Source organism: Rhinolophus ferrumequinum, chromosome 10, assembly GCF_004115265.2.
Source record: "Rhinolophus ferrumequinum isolate MPI-CBG mRhiFer1 chromosome 10, mRhiFer1_v1.p, whole genome shotgun sequence".
Lineage (NCBI taxonomy): Eukaryota > Metazoa > Chordata > Mammalia > Chiroptera > Rhinolophidae > Rhinolophus > Rhinolophus ferrumequinum.
Window position 1 is genome coordinate 7,385,532 of NC_046293.1, and position 22,382 is coordinate 7,407,913.

Consider the following 22,382-nt stretch of genomic DNA (forward strand, 5'->3'; position numbering starts at 1 on the left):
TTAATATTACTAGTTTTGCTGCTATTTTTTCAATGAGCAGTTTTGTTAAGTTGAAAAGACATCAAAAGTATTAATACTTGCCATTCAATCTTATGTTAAAAATTTCCTACACAGCCTCTTTAACATTTTCCTAAGGCAGTAGTAGTTAACTCATTAAATGTGAACTCACGATCAAAAATGAGAAGACAAAAGAAACAGATTTAAAATAAAATCCATGTTGAGAAACATGAAGAGAGATGGGTTCTATGGGCTGAAAGCTCTAAAGCCTATACTTAATATCATTCTGTGCATTCAGTAATCAACAAATTTCCCAAGACAGACAAATGATGCAATAAACTGCAGACCAGGGCCAAGGCGAGGCCACAGCCAAGCAGTTATAAATTTGAGAGGCCTCCTTACTTGTCTAGCAGCGAAGTTTTGGGGGTTGAGCCCTGTGCCGATTGCTCCAAGGCTGACGTTGGGTAGTGTGGAACCAGAGGGAGACAGCTTGTAGCTGGGAGAAGGGGAGAAGGGAGAGCAGGGAGCCTCATCCCCAAGGCACCCATCTTGATTGGAGAAAGGCAAAGTCAGCTGAAAAGTAGTAGTTAGCCAATCACAGTGAGTGTTGGTTAGTGAAGCAACAGAATGCAAGAAGGGAAAAGAGAGAAAACACTAGGAATAAACACAGTTAGAGTGTATTAGCAATAAACCAGGCCAGAATTGGGATCTGCTAACAATCATCATCCTTTGCCCAACAGGCACCATCTGTCATCCTCTTTGATGGAGATTTTCTTATCCTGTAAGTGAGGAACACGTTCTGTCCACTGCCTAAGATAAAAATTGCCAGACACTTTATTTTTACGCATCTAACATTGATTACTCTGCGCGGCTGCAGAAATGGAAGCCAGAGTAATCTTCCTGTGAATATGTTGCTGTCTGGAGCAGCAGCAATGGTGTCAGAAGTGGGCCAGATGTAAAAATTTTGGTTTTAACTGCTTTCTGAAGACCACGAGCACTGCAAGTTGGTATTCTGAATCAAGAACAAGCTCCTCCATTAGAAATGTTCAAAATCAAAACAAATGGGTATAAACGACTTGTTTAAAGGAGGTAGTTGAGAATTTGCAATTATACCATTGTAACTAAATAGATCACTAGAGAAATGGAGAAAGATCACAAAAGAGCTCTCTAAGAAATAGCAAAGGAGAAACTTTGGAGTCATCTTGACAAAGCTAGAAGGCAAGGCCTTCGGAGACACAGAGTTTTGCACAAGATCCTGAAATTTAATTTGTAACTGCACAAAAAGCAGCAGAAAAAAGAATTCAGAATAAATTTGTCTCTAAAACTTCTTCTGCATGTTTTGAGTGCAGTTCCCCCACTGTGGAAAGTCAGACCATTTCCTCCCCCTACAAACTTCATCAATTTTCCAAAACTTAGACCCTCTTCACTATACTCACATCCTACAGACAGATGGCTCGAGCTCCTGCCTAATCACCTGTTGACATCAACTGTTTTCATGTTACCATTTAAATCAGGTGATGTTTGTGTTTTGCTCAGTAATTCTATGCTTCCTCCTGGAGTCAATTATCAAAAGACAAACAGGAACCAAAGTGGTTCTCATGAATTATTACCTTAAACAAAGGATTCAACTCACCTTCTCAAAATAAGGCCCACTATCTGCGGTTCCCATGTCTTTGGAATTAGGTGGACGGAACCCAGAGCGATCCTTCCTCATGATATCATTAAAATCCCCGAGATTCATTGTTCGCTTGTCCACATCAAATTTTTTATCTGTAAGGCTCCCTGAAAGGTACCACAGAAGAAGTAAAAATATCAAGAATCAGTGTCTACCTTATGACCAAGAGAGACCTGACTGCCCCGTGATCCTCCCTGGGGAGCTGGGACAAGACCACAAGAGCTCTCAATGGTTCAGGCTGCTGGGGATCCTTCTTGGAACACATATGGGTCCTTTTAAACAAAACAAAATAAACAAGAAACCCCAACATGTATCAGTTGTAGCTTGTTTTCTGTGGAAGACTGAAAGAGAGCCTTAGGGCTAATCTGGTAAAAATCTGACTCAAAAAATTCAGGCTGGTTATTCATGTGTTTGACGAATACGTCTTGCTCATAAATTCAAATGTCCTCAGTGAGAGAATCTGTCTTTTGTTGTTACCATGTTTTCCTGAAAATAAGACTGGGTCTTATATTAATTTTTGCTCCAAAAGACACATCAGGGCTTCTGTTCAGGGGATGTCATCCTGAAAAATCATGCTAGGGCTTATTTTCCGGTTAGGTCTTATTTTCGGGGAAACACGATATGTCAACATCTGTTAGAGATAAATGGTTGGGGTTGTGAAACACAGTTATTAGGAATAAAAAGTTCAAAAAGGCGTAACTGTTGCCCTAAAGTTTAGAAGAACACAGGAGATGGGATGCCACATTACTTGGACCACATGATTTTCCCAGGTGCAATGATTATTTCCACTTTTCTTTCCCGGCTCTACAAATATACTACTGTACATTGACACGATCAGTGCCCCAGGAAGCTTCTGTTTTAGTTATTCTCGGATTTAATAATACCATCGATCAAAGCCTATTTCCTTACTATCCAGGATCATTTTATTTTCTTCTGGGTTTGCTCAAGTCCCTGAGGGCGAGCACAGCATCCTTCTGAAGATCCCACAGACGAAGGGCTGGACCTGCAATGTACTCCTCTCGCGACAGGAGAGTCAGCCAATAAGGAAACATCCCAGGGCAGGCAGGGCAGGCAACCTGAGGACTCAGTCTCAGACAGATTTCGGTGGGCAACACACAACATTTTAAAAAATCTGAACCAGCTTCCAATATTTAAAAATCAGGATGTTAATATACATCTGAATTTCTTCTGGCCTCTCTCTCTTCAAAAACTGGAAGAGCTGGCAGAGCTGAGCCCACACACCTCCACAGCCACGACTGCTGAGAGCCGAGCAGGGCAGATTCCTTCAGGGGGTACCTATGCTCTCCGCAGCCCACAGTGGCCCCCAAGTCCCAATTTCCCATGCCTGGCGCACACTGCTTATTTACATTACTTTCTTGGCTCTTGCAGTCATTTGAGTTTTCAACCCCTACCTAGAATCTGGCACGGCACCTTCCATAAAGTAAGTATTCAATATAGTCTACTGAACTGCACCCATCCCAACTCAAACTGAGTAGGGGATCCCAATACAGTAACAATGTATGCCATTTGTATTAGTGGAGTGATACATACCTACAGACAAATCCATTTTGCTGCTTGGATTATCTTCAGTTTGACTCTGAAAGGCAAAGAACAGTGAGGGAAAATGAAAGGTTCGAAGTAAATGTTTGAATCAGAGACAATATGTGGCATCATGCATGTACGAGTCACGTCTTCCTATTGGCACTACACAAGGTCCTTGGAAATGAACCTCAAACTGGAACGAAGACGGTAACATTTTAAACACAACTACTTTGATTGCTGCTGGTGCCTGTAATCCTAAATTCAATTTTCACATAGAATTTAGCTTCAGTAAATCTATGGACAGAGCAAAAGCTCAACAGCTGCTTGGAGAAATAAACCCCTGTCCTCAAGCTCCAGTCAGCTCAGGATCAAATTTCATGAGTGGCAGCCAAATGATGACAACTTCTTCTCGTGACTTGTCAAGTCATCAAATCTTCAAATGTGCAGCCAAGTCAGTCATTTGTCTTTTGGCAACCAGGGACAGGGTGTCTCCATAATGTTCCCAAGAGATGAAAAAAAAAAAAAAAATCAGAAATTCTACAAGAATTCCCTATATAATTAATCACAAATAGTTTCTGTAGTTATTTTGCTGTGGTTGTCGTTTTAAAAATAATATTAAAACCGGTACCGGAGTCAGAGAGAATAATATAAATTTTAAGTGCCTGTCTCTTTCTTCCCTACCTGCCTAAAGAAAAGGCTACAAGAACTACAAATATTAAAAAATGTAACCTTTAAATATTGGAGAGAATAAAAAAACAGAGAATATTGTTTAATGTATATCAGGAACACTGCTTAACCAGTTTTAAATCTGTAATTTTGTACTATATATGGCAATGGTCTTAAAATTTGTACTAAAAGTAAAAGCTGGGATACATTACACACAGGAAAAAAGACTTACCAGCAATCCCATATTTGAAAACTGTTTGGCAAGAGGATTCATCCATGAATCATTGTTTCCTCCTTTTAGTGAGCACTACAGAAACGAAATATGTAACCTCAGAACCAAATAATTTATTTTATTTCAACTTCATATCTGAGTTACATAAGAACTGACTGAAAACGTAGAACCAAGAGTTTACATTTTTGAATCCTAATTATTCCTAATTATTATTTAACTAGGGTTATTTTGATATTTCATCTGTTAGTCTAAAAGATTAATAAGCCTTAGAGATATCTATGTTTTCATTCTTATTTTATTTGTCACACTGAATTTGAAGTAACTGGAAACACGTACAGTCAGCTGGTATTTTTACCTTATAAACAGAAGGTCAATATCAGATTTTCTAAATTATACTGTTTGCATGCTAGTACTTTCCCTCTTAGTATCTCTTTGTAATCTAAGTTGGCATAAGAAGGAAAAAAAAAGAGTTTGATGCTAGTGCAAGTTAGCTGGAAAGAAGCCTATTTAAACACGTCATTATTCTCTGCGTGGATACAATGAGGAACTCATCGATGTAGCATTTTTATCTGTTTGCTTCATAGTATAAAGGGCATGGGCCTCCAATGGGAAAGAAAGCCAGCAGAAGACACCACCACTGATATTACTGCAAATTAAGGCAGATGTGGGTTTTGTTTGTTTCTTAATGGGACAAACTAGCTTCTCCCCTGAACAAGGCACCAATCATCAGCTGCACTTTTACTTCAACGGAGAAAGCAGGGGGGACTCTGATGGGAACCTGGTGGGGGGTTGGGGTGCTGGGGCTTTGTGCACTTGTACATCCTACAGTTAAAACGCTCTGTTTGTGTTCTGGTGATATCTGTTATATCAACTTTATTATTATTGAAAGGAATAGGTACACTTAAGTTCAGTTATACGTTCTAAGGCAAAAAAAAAACAAAAAACAAAACACAGGAAACAAAAAAAACACCTCACTGGAGGGAGGGGAGAATTGGTAGTTACTGTTTAATGGGTAGAGCTTCAGTTTTGCAAGATATAAAGAGTTTTGTGGATAGATGGTAGTGATGGCAGCACAACAATGTAATGTACTTAATGCCACTGAACTGTACACTTAAAAATGATTAAGACAGGGGGTGGCTGGATGGCTCAGTTGGTTAGAGTGTGAGCTCTGAACAACAGGGTTGCTGGTTCGATTCCCACATGGGATGGTGGGCTGCACCCCCGCAACTAAAGATTGAAATTGGCAACTGGACTCGGAACTGAGCTGCGCCCTCCACAACTAGATTGAAGGACAACGACTTGGAGCTGATGGGCCCTGAAGAAACACACTGTTCCCGGATATTCCCCAATTTAAAAAAAAAAATGGTTAAGACAGTAAATTTTATGTTAACTGTATTTGATCAGTTTAAAAAACAAAAAACGGCCCCTCAATGTGAAAGGTCAGAATCATCAGTCATGGAGCAAAAACATTTAATTCCCAATTAACTTACTTAAGTAAACCTTGGTGGTTACCTTAGCGGGCTAGTACCTATCACTCAGCAGTCTTCTGAACCGTATTTTAATTGGTCTTATTGTTAATTTGTAAACAACAACAGAAAAAAAGCCATGGCACACATCATAGACAACATGGGTAGGTAAAAAATGCTGAATAATTCCTTTTGTGACCAAAGTAAAAAAATAAAAGTCCTTTAAAAGGGAAAACTGCAAATGACTGCTTAAACCAAATGTCTAATGGAAACAACCTGTATTCTTATGCTATAAGAGTTACTGTATTCAGAACAAAATTAATATCCTGTATGTAGCCAAAGGGGATGAGGGCATATAGCCCTTAGCCAACGGAAGACCTTCTAAGACGGCACCTGGTATTTGAAACCTGGGAGAGTATCAGCTGTGATGCGTTTCATAGAACAGCAACATTCCCATGGTCAAAGTAAGTGTATCGCTGCCCATTTCTTATTTCCATCAACTTATTTGTGGAAAGACAGGAATGAAAAAAGAGTGCTTCAGGTTCAAAGACTACCATTCTAGATTGAACACCAAAATCCTCATCAAACTATGCAAATCCAATGAGAAACAAAGACATGGAAAGTGAAAAGTTTAGAAAATAGCCTGGTACAGAATGTAGATAAATCATCTAGTTGCTGCAGCAGGGTTACACACTGGCACTTCATTTTGTTGGGAGGAGGGTTCTGGGCCTTGGAATTTCCTGTATCGGGACAAAACCCAACCATGCTGATTGCTACCGGAGAAGCTATCCTACTTTGGTTTCTCCTTTACATATTCATGGGGATTTACTCTAAGGACTTCCTTGGCTTTAGAGGCAAAAGCATAAAATATTTACAAAGTGTGCCTTGAAAGCTCCCAAAGAATAATTACAATACAGAAACTGAAAGTTAAAAAAGAATCTATCTTTGAAAATTCTATTTTACCTACAGCAACAGTTCTATAGTTCGTGGTTTCAAAGTCATGGAGAAGGAAAATGAGGGATAAAGAGGAAACAGTTGTTTGTTCTGAAGAACATATTTTTATCTTACTTAGGATCTCAGGGACTCCAGCTGCCCTACTCTTTCCATTACAAAAATTCTCCATTCTGCCTTCTAAGAATGAATAAGCAAGTCAAATATTTTTGAAGCGGACTACCTTCATTTGTTTCTTTCCTCCTTGTCCCCAGCTTGCTGAGTTGTGGGAGGAAGCGCTTCCCTGAGAGCCGGCGGTGTTCCAGACTCCTCCATCATCCTCCTCTTCCCAGCTGGGATGGCGAGTTCCTGTCACTGGCCCGTCACTCTCCCCCCAGCCGTCTTGCATAGATTTGGAATCTTTAAGAAAAGAATGAATCGAGAGATGGGTCCAAGGTGGCAGATTAGGTAAACACTATGCCTGCTACATCCCAGGATCACACCAAAATTACAAATAAATGACAGAACAATCAACCTCAAGAATCACCTGAGGATCAGCTGAACAGAACCCCTAAAACTAAGGATATAAAGAAGAGGCCACATTGAGACTGAGGAAAAAAAATAAAGAAAAGAATGAATCAACTGTACGCAACAGCTGTGTGTGTGTGTGTATAATGGGGGTGCCAAAAAATGTATACAAGTGGACACTTTGGTCAATGTTGCTCAAGCAGTAGTTCGACGTAATCAGAAGTGTCTGGACGCTGATGGTAACCACTTTGAGCACTCTCGTAACTGCAGAAGTCAAACCTGACTTGTATTCATCTTTTGCTATAGGTATATATTGAGTATTACAATTTCAATAGTTTTCCTTTCTTAAAATGTATACATTTTTTGGCACCCTCTGTACATGAATAACCATAATACTCATTCCCTGTAGGTACAGAACTTTTGTATACTGTAATTTACTCTAATCCATCTATATGGCAAGGCAAACATCATTTATACTTTAGAGAGCAGGAAATGGAAACCCACAAAGATTCAATGAAACCACAGAATCAAGACCTCCTGACTTTGGGTTCAATGATTGTCCTCTTATACAGGCTGGTAGGAATTAAACAATTGAAAAGAACTTATCACAGCTTATAAGAAAGTTCCCATCTCCATGAAGAGACATGTGTTCCTCTTAATGAGCATGATTTACTGCACTCCTTAGTTTTACCTTCCTAAAAGTACATTGTATGTTTTATTTATAATGGGCATTTCAAAAAGGAAGTATGATAAAGAACACCTGTCTACCTTGTTTGAGGTGAAGTTGAGAACAAACCATGAGAAAGGGAAGAAAAAAGAAAATTTTATTATATTTTGAGTATCAGTATTATGGTGAAAAAAGAAATTCACAGATAGCCATAAAAATTAGAAATTCATTATATTTATATACTTGAAATGTGTTAGATACTAAAAAAGATCATCGGCAAAGACAATGTTTAAGAATGGGTTTTTAAAAGACAAGTGGAGAATAGAGAACGGAAAAGGAGGAAGGAAACAGAAGTCAGAGATGAGGGCTCAACTGTTCAAGGAAGTAGGTCAGTACCCATCGCCTATTCCACCAACATCCCCTAATAAACAAAGATCTTTAATTTGGAGATTGAGATAAATCCCTAATTTCCCTCTGAAAATACTGTATGGAATTGAAGGATGCATTTTGTGGTAATGACACTCTATAAAATGATGAAAGAAGGGGAAATACATTATCTTGCCTAGAAACCTCCATCCATACCTTCACTTGACCAAACGACAGAACATTGATGGAAGAGGACATGATTTCATTTAGATAGCTTCGTATGAAGAGTGTAGAGCCGAGAAAGTGGCTCTCTGCTTAAATGACTGCCACCATCCCCTACGGGCAGGCCTAGGACCGCCACAAAGGCACGCAGGAAGTGCACAGGGCACGAGGAGGTTGGTTTCTTCTAATGTGCCGTCACCCCTCAGCGTGGCCCAAGTAAACCTGATGGACCCTCCATGGGGGTCATTCAGCCTTACATGAACGAAGGGCTTTCCGACAGGGCAGCAAGAGGCAGGGCTTGGGGGCTATTATTCTCCCTGCTGCCGGAAATGCCATTCATAACTAGGATTGTTTCCTCTGCATGTGAGATTATTCATTATTGTGTTAGCATAGGCTTTATACCATCCTCTGACAAGCAACACGAATGAAAAATCCAATATAAATAACATACTGACCCCTTTATAAAAACAAAGACATCCACATAACCCTTCTTTCAGAGAAAGGAGCTGAACTTGTAACAAATGTCTTCTTATAGCAAAGATAACAAGAGAGCTCTAGTTTTTAGTCTTCGAGGCCACACCAGGCTGAAGTTATCTGCAGGCTAGAGAAGACCACAGGATAACTACCAGCTTTGACGGGGAGGCTGGGACGCTCCAGCCCCTTCCTCTGAGTATCACACATTCAAACTACCCAGAGAAAGGGGAACTCTAACGACAGCTGTAACTACAGAGGAGCCTGAAGAGCAGAAAACATTTTTAAAATCTAAAGAAAAGTGAGGGTTTTGTGGTGGCAGAAAGATCGTTCTGAGGTTGGGGAAGACACACAAATTCTCAAGATGCAGCTAAAGTACCTCCTTGCTATTTAAAGGGTCTGGTTAATGTCTTCCAACAGCGTTCTGGATCTAGTTCAAGTCTACAGGATGGTATTTCCCATGACAATTCAACCAATTTCACAATGAAAATCCAAGTCTTTCTAAAGCCATTTCTATGAAGTGGTGGAGACTCACAATTTTTAAAATATAGTCACGTTCGGTAGACACAGAGTGAATTTCCAGAACATAGCTAATAAGGTTGTATTTCTTCATGTGGCACTATACGAGCTCTCAATATCACACAATAAGCCTGACAATGGAAGTTTTTATTCTTGTACACATTTTAAGCATACAGTATTGACCACATTTTTAAATTGAAAGACAATTCCTTAAGTCTGCAATGTGGCAGAAAAGGGATGTTGGAATACATTTTAGGAAAACTACTCCAAACGAGTGAAAATGGGCACTGGAAATTGAATTTTTCAATTGAGGAACATCCACTGAGACGTTCCATTGCATCGGTTTACAAAGTCTTGCAAATTACTGTGACTACACATTGCCAGCTAGATCAAGTATAGCTTAGATTTTAAGAACGAGTATGACGTGCTTTGCTTAGAAAATTCAAATGAAGAAAATCTGTCAGGTTCTAGAAACCTTAAATGTTCCTATGTGGGTGGATGTACGCATGAAAGGGAAAAGGAAAGAACAGAAGGATGAAGTCCCTGGGCACTAGAGACCATGTTCCACCTTAAAAGCCAGGAAACTCTTTTTAAATTATACTAACACAAGAGTAGAAATGCAAAGCACATGTGGTGAGCAGTATTTTAGTTACTAGGCAAAAAAGGCACCACATCAAAATTTCAATTCTGTCTAGATACTAAACATACCTTAATATCAACAAAATTAACTTCCGACTTTTAGAAGTCGGAAGTTACTTCACTGTAATGTTTACAGTTACTTCACTGTAAACATTTTAACATTTGCCAACCTGAGTCACCACCATTTGCTACTAACCATGTATTTAAAGGTTCAAGGCCCTGAATTTCATTGAAACAGTTCAAACACTAAATAGCCCTCCCCAAGAGGTCTGACACCCCAGTGAACAGAGAATTCCTCGGAAATAACACCAGATACTTACTAGGTTTCATGGCATTTGGAGCGTTGGAAGGTGCGTTCCCCCAGCCTGTGGTTGATCCTCCGGCGTCATCCATTTCGCTCCACCCAGGGCTGCTTTCGTTTGGCTCACCCCAAGCTGAAGTACCATTATCTGGAGCGGGTGGTGTGCTTTTGCTCCAGACTGTAAAGAAAGGAAATGTGTCTCTAAAAACGATTTGTGAAATGGCACACCATGAGACCCAATGGGACTGCAGGTGGGAGGAACAGGCGCGCCGATTTTCTGTTGGAGAAACAGAAGTGGGTTCCGCCTTCATGGAAGGCGTTTTGCATTTTCACTTTTGGCCCAGTAATTCCACTGCCAGGAAATTATACCATAAATTTGTAAAAATAGATGAAATTACATGTACAACAGTGCATCACTGCTGGCAACCATTTGGAAGCAACCTAAACATCTAGCAAAAAGGGACTGGTTAGACCAGTCGTGGGTCATCCATAAAAATTAATAGTATATCCAAAGCAATGAAAAGATAGACATGTATGTGATAATACGGGAAGTTTTTAAGTATAATGAAAAAAACAAGGTGAAGAACAGCGTATTGTACTACAATCCCTTCTGTGTAAACTTTTTAAAGCATAGATATATTTTGCTACAGGTATGGACAGAATTGCTGAATGAGACACAAAAGTCTAAGAGATTACCTGTGAGGAGAGAGACCGTAGGGGTCAAGATTCTTTTATTTATTACGTTTTGCTTTTCTGTACAGTTTGCAGGTTTTTACCGCACAGACAGCTTTTGGTTCCAGGCCCAAAACCCACAGGTGCTATAGTCCCTTATGGGGAATGGCACAGTATTTGCATATAACCTACGCACATTCTCCCGTAAACTTGAAATCATCTCGAGATTACTTATAATGCCTAATACAATGTACATGCTATGCAAATAGCTGTTATACTGTATTGTTTGGGGAATAATGGCAAGATGGGTCTGTACGTGTTCAGTACAGTGCAACCATCGTAGGCCTAACCACACAGTGTGCACGTCAGCAACAATGTAATTCTGGAATTTCGTTTTTTCCATATATCTTTGATCTGTGGTTGTTGCATCTGTGGATGTGGAACCTAACTAAATGGATAGCTTTTTGTGTGTTTTTTTAAACATGTTAACAGGTTTTATTCTAGAGAGGGAATTAATGAATAGTCTTCATTTCCTTCCTCATTCTTTTCAGTATTTGGGGGGCAACAGAACTAGTTAAAAGTAATCATTTTCTAAGTGGCCATAATTGGATTCATTGAACACTAGGCTTACTTTGGAGAGTAGAGAACTGAACATTGTGATTCATTTTAACTTAAAAAAAAAAATCCACTTGAACAGTGCACCCCCTTAGTTTGAACTATATGCTTGAGGGGGTTTTGCAGCTGACAACGCCACGCTGGTATCGCCAGCACTGCTTTTCATTTACCAGATATGATGTTTCCTATCTGAACAAAGAGGGAAGAAAGTGTCATTCTGGACCACTGATTATCGTGAGGTAACAATCTCTTCAACAAAGCACTCCATTTTCAAAGGTCATTAAAATTATCCGGGAATTGAGCAACACCTTCCAGGTCCCAGCTTTGCTAGAACATTCTGATGGCCTCTGCAAGAACACAGAACGCTTCCCTTCGCTGGGGAAAGAGAAACACAGAGGATGTGCTGTGTCCACGGGTAGAACCAGAATGGAAGCCACGTCTATCTCTGCTATTTTAATTCTTTATTTTTAAATCTAGAGCATAGCTTGTCTAGCAAGATAAAAGTCTCTGGGATTCTGCAGACCAATACAATTACGGAAAAAATAATAATCATTTGGGGAGACTAACATAGAGATGCCATCTTTTCCTTCTGCCAAGAAAGAACACTAAAATGTACTACCAGCATCTGTTACCACTATTGTTTTATAAAAAGAGAGCTTCTGTTCATGTAGGAAAGATTCTCAGAACAAAGCTAAGTTGAATCAACGCAGCTTAATAAAAATGCCTTGTTTTAGGGTTTCTTTTCCTCATTAAAACCTGCGAGAAAAGCCACTGCCTACCTGAGGCTGATTTACCGGTCATCGGGGTAGGCAGGTTTGGTTCTCGAGGTGCTGGGCCCCCTTGGGAATTCTTATCCCACAGATTCACATTCTTATAGTTGTAACTGTTGGGGTCTCCCCATGCTGAAGTGCCATCATCGATGTCCATTTTCCGACTGATTGACTGCGGGGATGGCTCTTCCCAACCACTGGGTTCCTCATCCTTAGGGGTCACTGGCTGCGGCCCACCGCTCCAGGTGGAACTAGAAGGCCGTCCATTGCCTGCAGGTGGTGCGGGTGGGCCTCCCCATGAACCAGAAGCCTCTGGTTGTGGTGGCGGTGGCTGCTGTGCCGCCTGCTGCTGTTGGTGCTGCTTATTCCAGGAACTGGGCTGTCTGCCTGTCTCAGTCCACGCTGGAGACCTTTTGCAATCTTCCCACCCCCCTTTGGGAGCGAGGCTCGCATTCCCACCGTTTCCCCAAGTTCCGATTTCATTCTGCCCGCCGTCACCCCACCCAGACACAGGTTTACTTGCAGAACTTTCCCAATTGCTGTTTTTTGCTTGATCAACTTCCTCTCCCCAACCATTCTTTCCAGAAGTCCATCCTTGGTTGGGCTGGCGTCCACCTCCCCACCCCTGATCCTTGCTGGAATTCTCATTCCAAGAGGAAGATGTCTTTTCATCTGGTCGTCCTCCTCCCCAGCTGGAAGAGTTGTTCTTATAGTCATTCCAGCCTCCTGTGTTCTTGGGCTCTTTCCACTCGGTCGAGGCTGAGAGCTCCCCCCATCCAGACTTCATTTGATTGCTTTGGCTGGGTGCGTCTCCCCAGCCCCCTGAGCTCTTGGTCTGTGTGGCAGCGCTCTCCCACCCCTCAGTTCCTTTGTCAGATTTCCCCTCAGGCCTTGGCACCTCTTCAATGTCCCACACCGTGTCCTGCTTAATTTGAGTTTGGCCCCAGCCAGTGTTTGAGAGCACCCTGGGGTCCAAATCAGTTCGGCTCAAAAGAGTCTGCAAGACAGCCTGACAATCAGGGTGTGTGGGCCTGTACGACCGACGGCCAGAATTATGACTGTCACTACTTCCTGCTTTGTGGTTGCTTCCAGTGCTTTGACCTCCAACTTCACTTCCTGTGGAGCTGGAAGACCTTCCCCAGCAGGGAGCCTGGGCATTGCCTTGGTTTTCAGGGAGGGGGTGGCCCTTTTGATTGTCCCATGCTCCAGTGCTAGAATTTGGTTGGTTTGGACCACTCCATTCTCCAATTTTCAACTCATCAGACCCAGTCGGCTGTTTCCATTCTCCCTGAGAGACCCCAGATGTCATTTTGTTCCCTTCACCCCATTTGTTGTCGTTAGAGTCCTGAGGGCCAAAGTTCCAGGACCCACCCGTAGACCTGTTATTGTTGTCCCAAGAGTCATTTTTTGACCCAGTTGATTTCTGAACAGAAGCTCCTTTCCAGGAGTCCTCTCTATCCTTTCCATTGTTCCCATTGTTTCCAGAATTGCTTTGTCCAGAGGCTGTGTCAGTTCCAGAAGGCCCCCTAGCTGCACCCCAAGATCCAACACTCCCAGTCTTTCGATCTCCAGTGCTTTGTGAAGGGGCATCAGTGCTCCTGGAGGCGTTCCCCAAGCCCATTGCAAAGGGCATTCCCTTATTCTCCATAGGGTTTGGCGAACTTAAGTTCAAGGAGTTAGTGTTTCCATTTTTTGGTCCATCAGTGTTATGAATTTGAGCCTGTTCTCTGCCAGAGACAACAAAATTAACACCCGCATTTTCCATCTTTGACTGCTGTTCCCTGGATGCCTGACCAACTGTGCTAACCTGGGCACTGGAATTACTAGCATCTGTTTCTAGTGCCCCTTTCCTAGAATTTCCTTCTTGGACCAGTGCTGGCCAGGCAGATGGGTTGCTATTTGGGTTAAAGTTGCTGAAGCCAGAGCCAGGTCCAATTCTATCCTGACCACTCACATTCCTCCAATTTCCTAGTCCATTGTTGCTCTCTGTAGTAGAGTTGGAAGATTGAACAGATTTTGCCTTAGGGTCAGATTTCCAGACCCCAAGGTTACATTCGTTCCCAGAACTTGCAGACTGGCACTGGCTCCCTTTTCCTTTGTTACTAGTGGTGCTTCCTGGCAGACTGCTCTTCTCAGAGCCAGGGTTCGAGGCACTGTTGTTATCGGTGGTGTTTTCGGAAGAAGACTCAGTGTCTTTGCTGGCAATACAAGGCCACTCTTCCTCGTCCATCCCGTCTACAATCACCTTGTCCCAGGTGTGAATTGGGTTGGGGGAGGCGCCGTTGTTGGAGGAGGCTCCCGTGCCCCAAGTGGAATTTGCATAATTTGAAGCAGCAGCACCTCCAAGGGTTGACTCTGGGAAAGAGATTCTCTCGTCAGTCACAGCTATACATGATCTAGTAACAACATCTCAAGCTCCAAATGCTTCTAAGAGAGCTCCTCACATTTCCACACAAACCAGCTTCTCCACCCAGGTGCCTGTCTGCGGGACCTGTACCACACCTGTCGTAGTCATCTCTTCTCTTTCGTCTTGCCTGGCTACTGTATTTGCTAAGCTTGCAGCTCGCTTCCACCACATCTCTGAAAGTGATACCCCTGCCATTCCAAGGGACAGAGAAGGGCCTTCTTGTCTTTTGAGACCATGCACCAACCCCCCGAACTTGCTCTGTATCTCTAATCTACTCTGAACACTCCTAGCTGCAGTAATTTTTCTGAAGCACACCTTTGATTATATCGCTATTGTATGAAAAGCCTGCAACAGCTCCTTACTGCCTAAGAATCGAGCTCAACTCTTTGGTCTGGAGTTTGATCCAGAAGCTCCACAACCTGGGACCGAGTGACTTTTCTAGTCTCAGCTTCCACTATTGTCTGTGTAGGTATCTACATGCCACACTACTTGATACCCCACAGCTCATGCCATCTCACCCTGGCACCAATCCACATCGACACTTACTGTTTTTTTCCTCCTGAACTGATACACTGAAATTTGCCCATTTTTCTGGGTCTAGTTCAAGTGTTATTCTTTCTATGATGCTTTTGTTTTGAGCTCATCACCCTCAAATCATCTTTCCCTGTCTAGAGCCAGTCTGCTCAGTGCTCGAGTACTGTGTTCATGCCTCCCCTCCCCTGTGTTAGCGCCGTTTAGGCAGAGACCCTATCTTGCTAACATCTGAATCCTACCCAGTGGCCAGTGCATCGCTGCTCAGTAAGCATCTGCTGAATGACAAATGCCCACCCAGCTAGATGCCAGCGGCAGACAAGCATGAATCCGTCTGTATGCCCAAGGAACTTAATCTAATGAATTAGTCTATCTCAGCACATATTTTGGTGGAATTCACCATGTTTGGTGGGAGGAAAATGACATGTTTTTATCCCAGTAATTTTTTTCTAAACTTATTTTAGCTCCTTTAACCAAGCAGCTTTAAATCAATATGAAGTTGAAAAAATGACATAGAGCCAAATAAAAAAGTAGGGAAGCACAGAATCTTGAACTTTTGAGATTCAAGAGCCTCCTGGGTGTAAACAGGAGATTTTAAGAGTGTAAACAGGAGATTCTGGCACACCCTGAATCCAGTCTACATCCAGGCCTGGCTAGACTTGACTGCAGAAATGCCTGACACAACCAGCCCTCACATATTTCCTCTTGCATCTGGTTACAAGGGGCCAAGAAGAAAGGGCCGCAGAGGCCTTTCCCTGCCCACTTTGGGCCTGGCCTGATGGCCACCACAAGGAAGCCTCACGGATAGTGCTTTTCTCTCTCCGCCTGAAACCTATGTCACACTAGGTTCCTTCCACCCTTACTCTGCACACCAGACAGTGACAGAATTTTCTAGGCAATTCTATGTTCAAAGTCAGAACCAGAATAAAAAATCCTATTGTGAACCACCACCAAAATTCACTGCCCTTGCTAATGCTTGATGGTGTTCAAGCTCTGAATTTTAATATAGCCTCACAAAAAAATTTTATGAGATAAGTTGAAATCTGTTAATGAGCTAAAAAAACCCAAGTTATCTGCAAGTTCTTAGCTGTTAACTGATTTGGTATTCACTTATTGAAAAGAATCTCAAAATTTCTAGCAGAACCTTTAACTAAAGATCCTTCTATGTACATACAGGTTTTAGTAACGCTCAAAATCCAGGGGCCCCTAACTGAAAATCTAACCAAAGTCCATAGAATAGTATTATCTGTGTGGTAATCTAAGAGACCGTTCTATCTGCCTACTGTTCTGGTAGCGCAAACACAAGCACCTAAGATTCATAACACTCCCCTGCACCAGCCCCACTTCCCATCATCCTCAGAGCACACACGGGACAGACGGGCCTACGGAGGCTCGCCTCTGTAATGATCCTGTCTGAGGAGGAAAACAAGGCTCCAAAGAGCAATGGTGAGCCAGCAGCTACGTTAGCCTCTCACGTCCAGAGCACGCACTGCAAACTAAAACCCAGTTTCAGAAGAGAAATGCTAATACACATTTCAGACTGCGGTCCTCTCCCATCTTTTGAACAATCCCAATATCTATATAATGATGGTTTTCGTGGACTTTACCCCAGGCCACCCAAAAGAAGTACCCCCTCCTCCAGCTGCCAGGAATTCAAGTACTGACACCAACTCCTCACCTGGTGCAGTCCCACTCTCACTCTGCAGCAGTGTTCCTGTCACTTGTGCGTTGTTTGGGTTTGCTCCAGGCGCCGTGGAGGGAGGAGGCCCTGCCCCACCCCCGAGGAGCATGCAGGACGGTGGCGGGGGCTGCCCACGTTTCAGTAACACTTTGTGGTCCTGCTGGCAACGGAATCGCGGCGGCACCTCCCGAGGCATGTAGCGGGCGGCGCTTGGCGGTTGTCCGTTCGGCACTGCCACCCTTTTGGCATTGTTGCCACCATTGACTGGTGGCGATGGAGAGCTGCCAATCGGGCTGGCCGCCGTTGGTTGGCTTAAACTTGGTTTCGTCACTTCGGGCACTGAAAGAGAGAGATTGGGAAGCAACCTTTGAAATCAAATCCATTTTTCTAAAGATGATTTTTAAGGAAGCTTCCATGGGACCAATTGCAATCAGACAACCCTTCTTTCATCCTATTCTTGATGGATATGACCTTTCCAAATTGCCCGCTTCTTCAGTTTACTGAAGGTAGGGTGGAGGTGGGGAGTGACAGTGACAAGGATTCACAGACAGCAATATCATGGAATCACACTCCATTCACTGGGGGCCATCCCTATTCACCCCCTAAATCAACAGTGGAATCCCCTGAAGGGCTGCCTAGCAGGTCTAAGGGTACATATGGTCCCCAGGCAAAGTCCATGGGAAAGGTTCATTCACACGCCCGTCATCCACATTCTTAAAGACCTACCGCTGAGAAACTGTCTCCAAAGTCCATGGACTAGGTAGGCCACGCACCCTTCATTTGTGCTCCTGGAACACTAAGTTTACCACGTTGTATCGGAATTCTCCGTTTACAGGCCCCGCTCCCTCACCAGGCCAGAAGCCCCACCAAGGCTGAGGCATACCTTTCACCCTTTCGCTTAAGGTCTGCCACAGAGCAGACTCCCACAGGGAACCTCAATCTAGAGAACCACAAAATCAATTTGTTGGGTTTCTACAGCCACCTGAACTCCAAGACCCTTGCTCAGTACTATGTGTAAATTTAGAAATGTTATACATCTTTCTGCTTTTGTCCAAAAAAAATTCTTAGTGTACTTTGTGTTTTTTTCCAACTCTTTATTTAAAATAAAAATTTCAAAATGTAGATACCTTTCCTATTTGACTTTAAATAATTTAATGTTTTAAGCTTACTTTTTAAAATGGCAAACAGGAAGTATAGGGATGTGCATGACGACCGGGAAGCCATAATCTGCAAGACCCTTTGGCTCAACCCTTCAGAGACTGTTTTTCTCAACCTGCACCTCGCTGGTCTCTTCCTACCAAGAGGCTGCCACCCTTTCCAAGCAAGTTTACCTGGCAAATAGAGGCTGGCAGTATTACAGAAACAATCACTGAGCCTGATAATTCAGATGATCTGAGGCCAAACTCCCTGACATCCAGAGTAAAGTTAGGGCCAGCTCTGGTGGCAGTACTGCTCTGACTGCTGAAATGAGGCTGGGCCAGCATGTCGCTCGTTGAACTGGCTCCTTTATGAGGAGAGAGAGACATCATCAGAAATCAGGGGGCCCAATCTATACCCTCTGGACATTGGTGAGTACTCGGAGTAACAGGGAAAATGAGCAGATGCCAAGGTGACTTCAGGGTAACCCCTGGGTCTAACCTTATCCCATCAGTACTGGGCCTCCCGGTAAGGAAGGGAGGCCAGCAGATCCATACCCTGATGAGCAGCAGAATAAACATGCAACTTAAGAATTGGTCATTGGCTAATATTTTTAACACAGTACCCTCTGCATGACCTATAATAGCCAATGGATAAATAACTGGTAAGTGGATGAACAAAGATGAGTTATTCAACGAGTCATTTTCTATCTGTGCCTGGCAATCCAATCCCCTTCCCTCTTATCATGAGAATAAACAAGAAGCTGACAAAGGCTGAGCAGACTCTTCCCAACTGGTTTTCAGGAGCTATGGAAGGAGCTGTGTGCCTGCAAGGCTGCTCTTTTATGTAAGGGCTGGAACCTTCATTTAAGCGAGCCAGGTCTGTTACATGTTGACTCCTCTCCCTAAAATAGAATACGACAGTAAGAACAGCCTACTGCACTGAGATCTGAACACCAGCTTGACTAACTACAACATTCACAGCACAACCAAAGAAATCTGGTGGTTATCCTACATTGTGCAAGATTCCCCGCAAAAGCTCCTCAGGCACTTTCCCACCATCACATCAGAGACAGAATGGATGGATCATAAATAATAAAGTCATAAAATGGGACCACATCTCGACCGCTTTCCTACCAATATGGTGTTCTGTCCGGAGGGCGGTCATTCAAAACTCCAGGACACAGTCAGAATAAGGCCTGTAGTACACGTCAGGAGCAAACTGTGTTTCCGGAATTAAATGAATTCTTATTCTATTTTTTTATTACACCTTTCCGTGAATTCAAGAATTTTAAGCATTTAAAGACCAGTCAGAGCTCTAGACACTAACTGGAGAGCAATGCAGCTGTGAGGCAGGAGGCCCAACCCAACTTGCTTCCCGAAGTCCCAGCTTAAGACACCAGCGTCCCTGCGTGCCCCACATCATGCTCCAGAGCGTTAGCCGGTACCAGAGGAGGGCAATTATGATTAGGTCTTTATGGCAATTATGAATAGGCAATTATGAATAGGTTACATTTCAGGACCTCTTTTTCTCTTCTGAATCTTAATGATTTGTACATTGTGGTGCAAACATTTCTAAAGATCCGCTGCTCAAAATAAGGGCACAGTTTTTTACTTTCCAGGAAAAAAAAAAAAAGGCTGTGGCTTAAAAGGATCTCTGTATCAAAGAAAAATAAAGACACTGGGAAAAATGCTGAATATCCTATTTTCTAATTTCCATTTATTTACTTCCAAAACCAATTCTTTACTCTAAGATTAAATCTTTTTCTCCTCCCCATTGCCTTTATCTTATGTCATTCTCATCTCAGTTTGAACTTCCAATGGCCTCTATTTCTGAAAAACTTCAGTAAGATGCTAAAAGTATTAAGAAAATTCTGAAATAGGAAGGATCAATACAAACTACTACAGAGGATGCCAAAAAAAAAATATACACATTTTAAGAAAGGAAAACTGTATTAAAATTGTAATACTCAACATATACCGATAACAAAAGATAAACACAAGTCACGTTTGACTTCTGCAGTTACAAGAGGTGCTCAAAGTGGTTACCATCAGCGTCCAGACACGTCTGATTATGGTGAACTACTGCTTGAGCAACGCTGACTAAAGTATCCACTTGTACATATACATTTTTTTGGCACCCCCAGTATTTTCTTTAAATATCTTGGTACCAAACGTTAAAAAAAATCTAGAATATTTTTTAAAATAGTGGTTAATATACAAACCCTAGAAATCTAAGACATTATTTTAGACTGAAATTTTCTTGGTGAAGAATAATCAGTTACAATGTAATACAAAAAAATCTCAAAGACTGGTGACACACAGTGAATGGCCAATGAATAATGCACAACTTTAAGTAACCTCTAAGCACTGTCTCCATTTTTTTACTTTTCACTCACTCCACAAACTCAATGCACATTGGCTCTTGTCCTAACATCTCCCTGGAAGCTTCTTTCCTCATTAAATACGAGTGATCTTCACTGTCAGTCTAATGCGTACTTGTTGGACCTTTTCTTCTTTGACTTTTCTGCAACTTGACACACCTGGCTGTTCCTTCCGTCTCCATTTTTTAGTGAGACCCACTCCAGCTAGCTCTTCAGCTCTTCTTTTATGGGCTTCTCTACAAGCTTTCTCTGGGCAGAGAGCAAATATTTTAGGCTTTGCTGGCCACAGTCTTTGTTGTAATCACTCAACTCTGCACTTGCAGGGCAAAAGCAGCCACAATGTATAAATGAATGAGCGTGTCTGTGTTCCAATAAAACTTTATTTATGACGCTGAAATATGAATTTCATGTCACTTTCATTGTCATAAATATTGTTCTTTTATTTTTTTCCAACCATTTAAAAATGTACGAGCAGTGAGTCAGATTTGGCTCGAGGGTCATAGCTGGCAACTTCTGCTTTTGACTATCCCCTTAATCAGAGTTGCAGCTGAATTTGGTCATGAGTTGGATCTTTAAAAAAAAAAAAAATCTTAATGTGAACGTGGGGCCTGCACGCTGGGGTACAAACTCTCTCATGCCTAGGCTTTAACTATCAGTTATATAACAAGTAATTTCCCAAATCACTCACAATCTCCAACTCAGATCTCTTCCACCCTCCCCCTGACCCTCAAACTTGTTCCCAGCTCCTCACCCATTATCTCCTGGTTCAAGGAATGGAGTCATCACCCAACCTTCTGCCCAAGTCAGAAACCTGAAAGGTGTCTTAGCCTTTGCCCTTCCCCCCATGCACCATTACCCAATCAACAGTAATGAAATTCTATTGAACCAAAGCATCTCTCTAGTTCATTCCTTCCCCTCTCCCACCACCACCACTCCTGACCAGGTGGAAGTCCTCATTACCTTGCACCGGAACTATTTTGTGCCCACCTATTTGAGCCACATGTCTTATAATAATCTCACATCCATTCACTTTCTAGAGGCAGCCAGTTCCATCTCTGAACAAATGGCTCCCACCACCATTTTAGAACACACAGGTGTCTCTACAAGGTATGAGGGATACCACAAGTAGTTTGTAAATTATTTACTTGGGAAAAGAAAACCCACTTCAAATACTAATAAAGTAGAGTAGATTCAAGGTTATCCCAACCACCAACATGCACTCATTGTAATAAGCCTTCTGGAAAAGGCTCAAAAGACAGAGTTGTGGCCAATGCACTGCACTGGTCCATCAGCCTGGGTACGCTGATGAAAGGTGCTGTCCCAGTGGGGTAAAGGATCTGAATTACTGCTTTAGGCAATATTTAAAAATTTTAACTCCCCCCCCGCCCCCTCCCCCCATGTTTAACCTTCCCAGCGGTGACACAGGTTCAAATTTCTTGACTATACTGGCCTAAACTCCACATGGTCCATAGAGGTTGATCTCTGTTCCTTTCCATAGTGTGGTGCCCATTACAGGAATTGCAAATCCCTTCCTAGATACTGTATTTCTACTAATGCAGTTTGAGGTCAGATTAGTTTTTATAAAACAATCATTTCATACCGGTAACTCCCATTAAGCCAACCGTCACTTTAACTACTTTTTCACAAAGTTAAATTGCAATGTCCAAACTCCTCTATTACATGGTCTATCTTTCTAATCCTAATCTTACCCTTCATCCCTGTTAAATGAGATCTATTAAATCAATCCCCCAAACGCTTTCAATTCTAAGTCTAATATCCAACAAAGGGGGCTATTAGCTTCTACCTGAAGTGTTTTTGATTATTTGTTACCTGGGCAGCAGGCCCAAGTCTAGTCCATGAACCTCCAACTGAAATCCCTGCCCTGTTCTCTCCAGAATTCTCACTTTTTTTTTTAATGATGAAGATAAAAAATATATAATGAATCTACTTTTTCTCTCAAATATG

At 42.3% G+C, this 22,382-nt stretch overlaps 1 protein-coding gene across 6 annotated transcripts in view; it reads right to left on the reverse strand.

Moving 5' to 3' along the window:
* Positions 1-22,382, reverse strand: part of TNRC6B (trinucleotide repeat containing adaptor 6B) — a 230,511-nt gene that overhangs the window by 43,735 nt on the left and 164,394 nt on the right. For 5 of the 6 annotated variants that reach the window (XM_033117608.1, XM_033117609.1, XM_033117607.1 and 2 more), the window contains 7 exons: positions 16,895-17,236; positions 12,288-14,633; positions 10,241-10,399; positions 6,753-6,928; positions 4,113-4,187; positions 3,224-3,269; positions 1,631-1,779 (listed from right to left, as the gene is read on the reverse strand). In XM_033117608.1, coding sequence (XP_032973499.1) covers positions 1,631-1,779; positions 3,224-3,269; positions 4,113-4,187; positions 6,753-6,928; positions 10,241-10,399; positions 12,288-14,633; positions 16,895-17,236 — 3,293 coding nt within the window. Of the gene's footprint in view, positions 1-399; positions 571-1,630; positions 1,780-3,223; positions 3,270-4,112; positions 4,188-6,752; positions 6,929-10,240; positions 10,400-12,287; positions 14,634-16,894; positions 17,237-22,382 lie in introns of all 6 variants that reach the window. The other variant, XM_033117612.1, reaches the window with a different exon arrangement.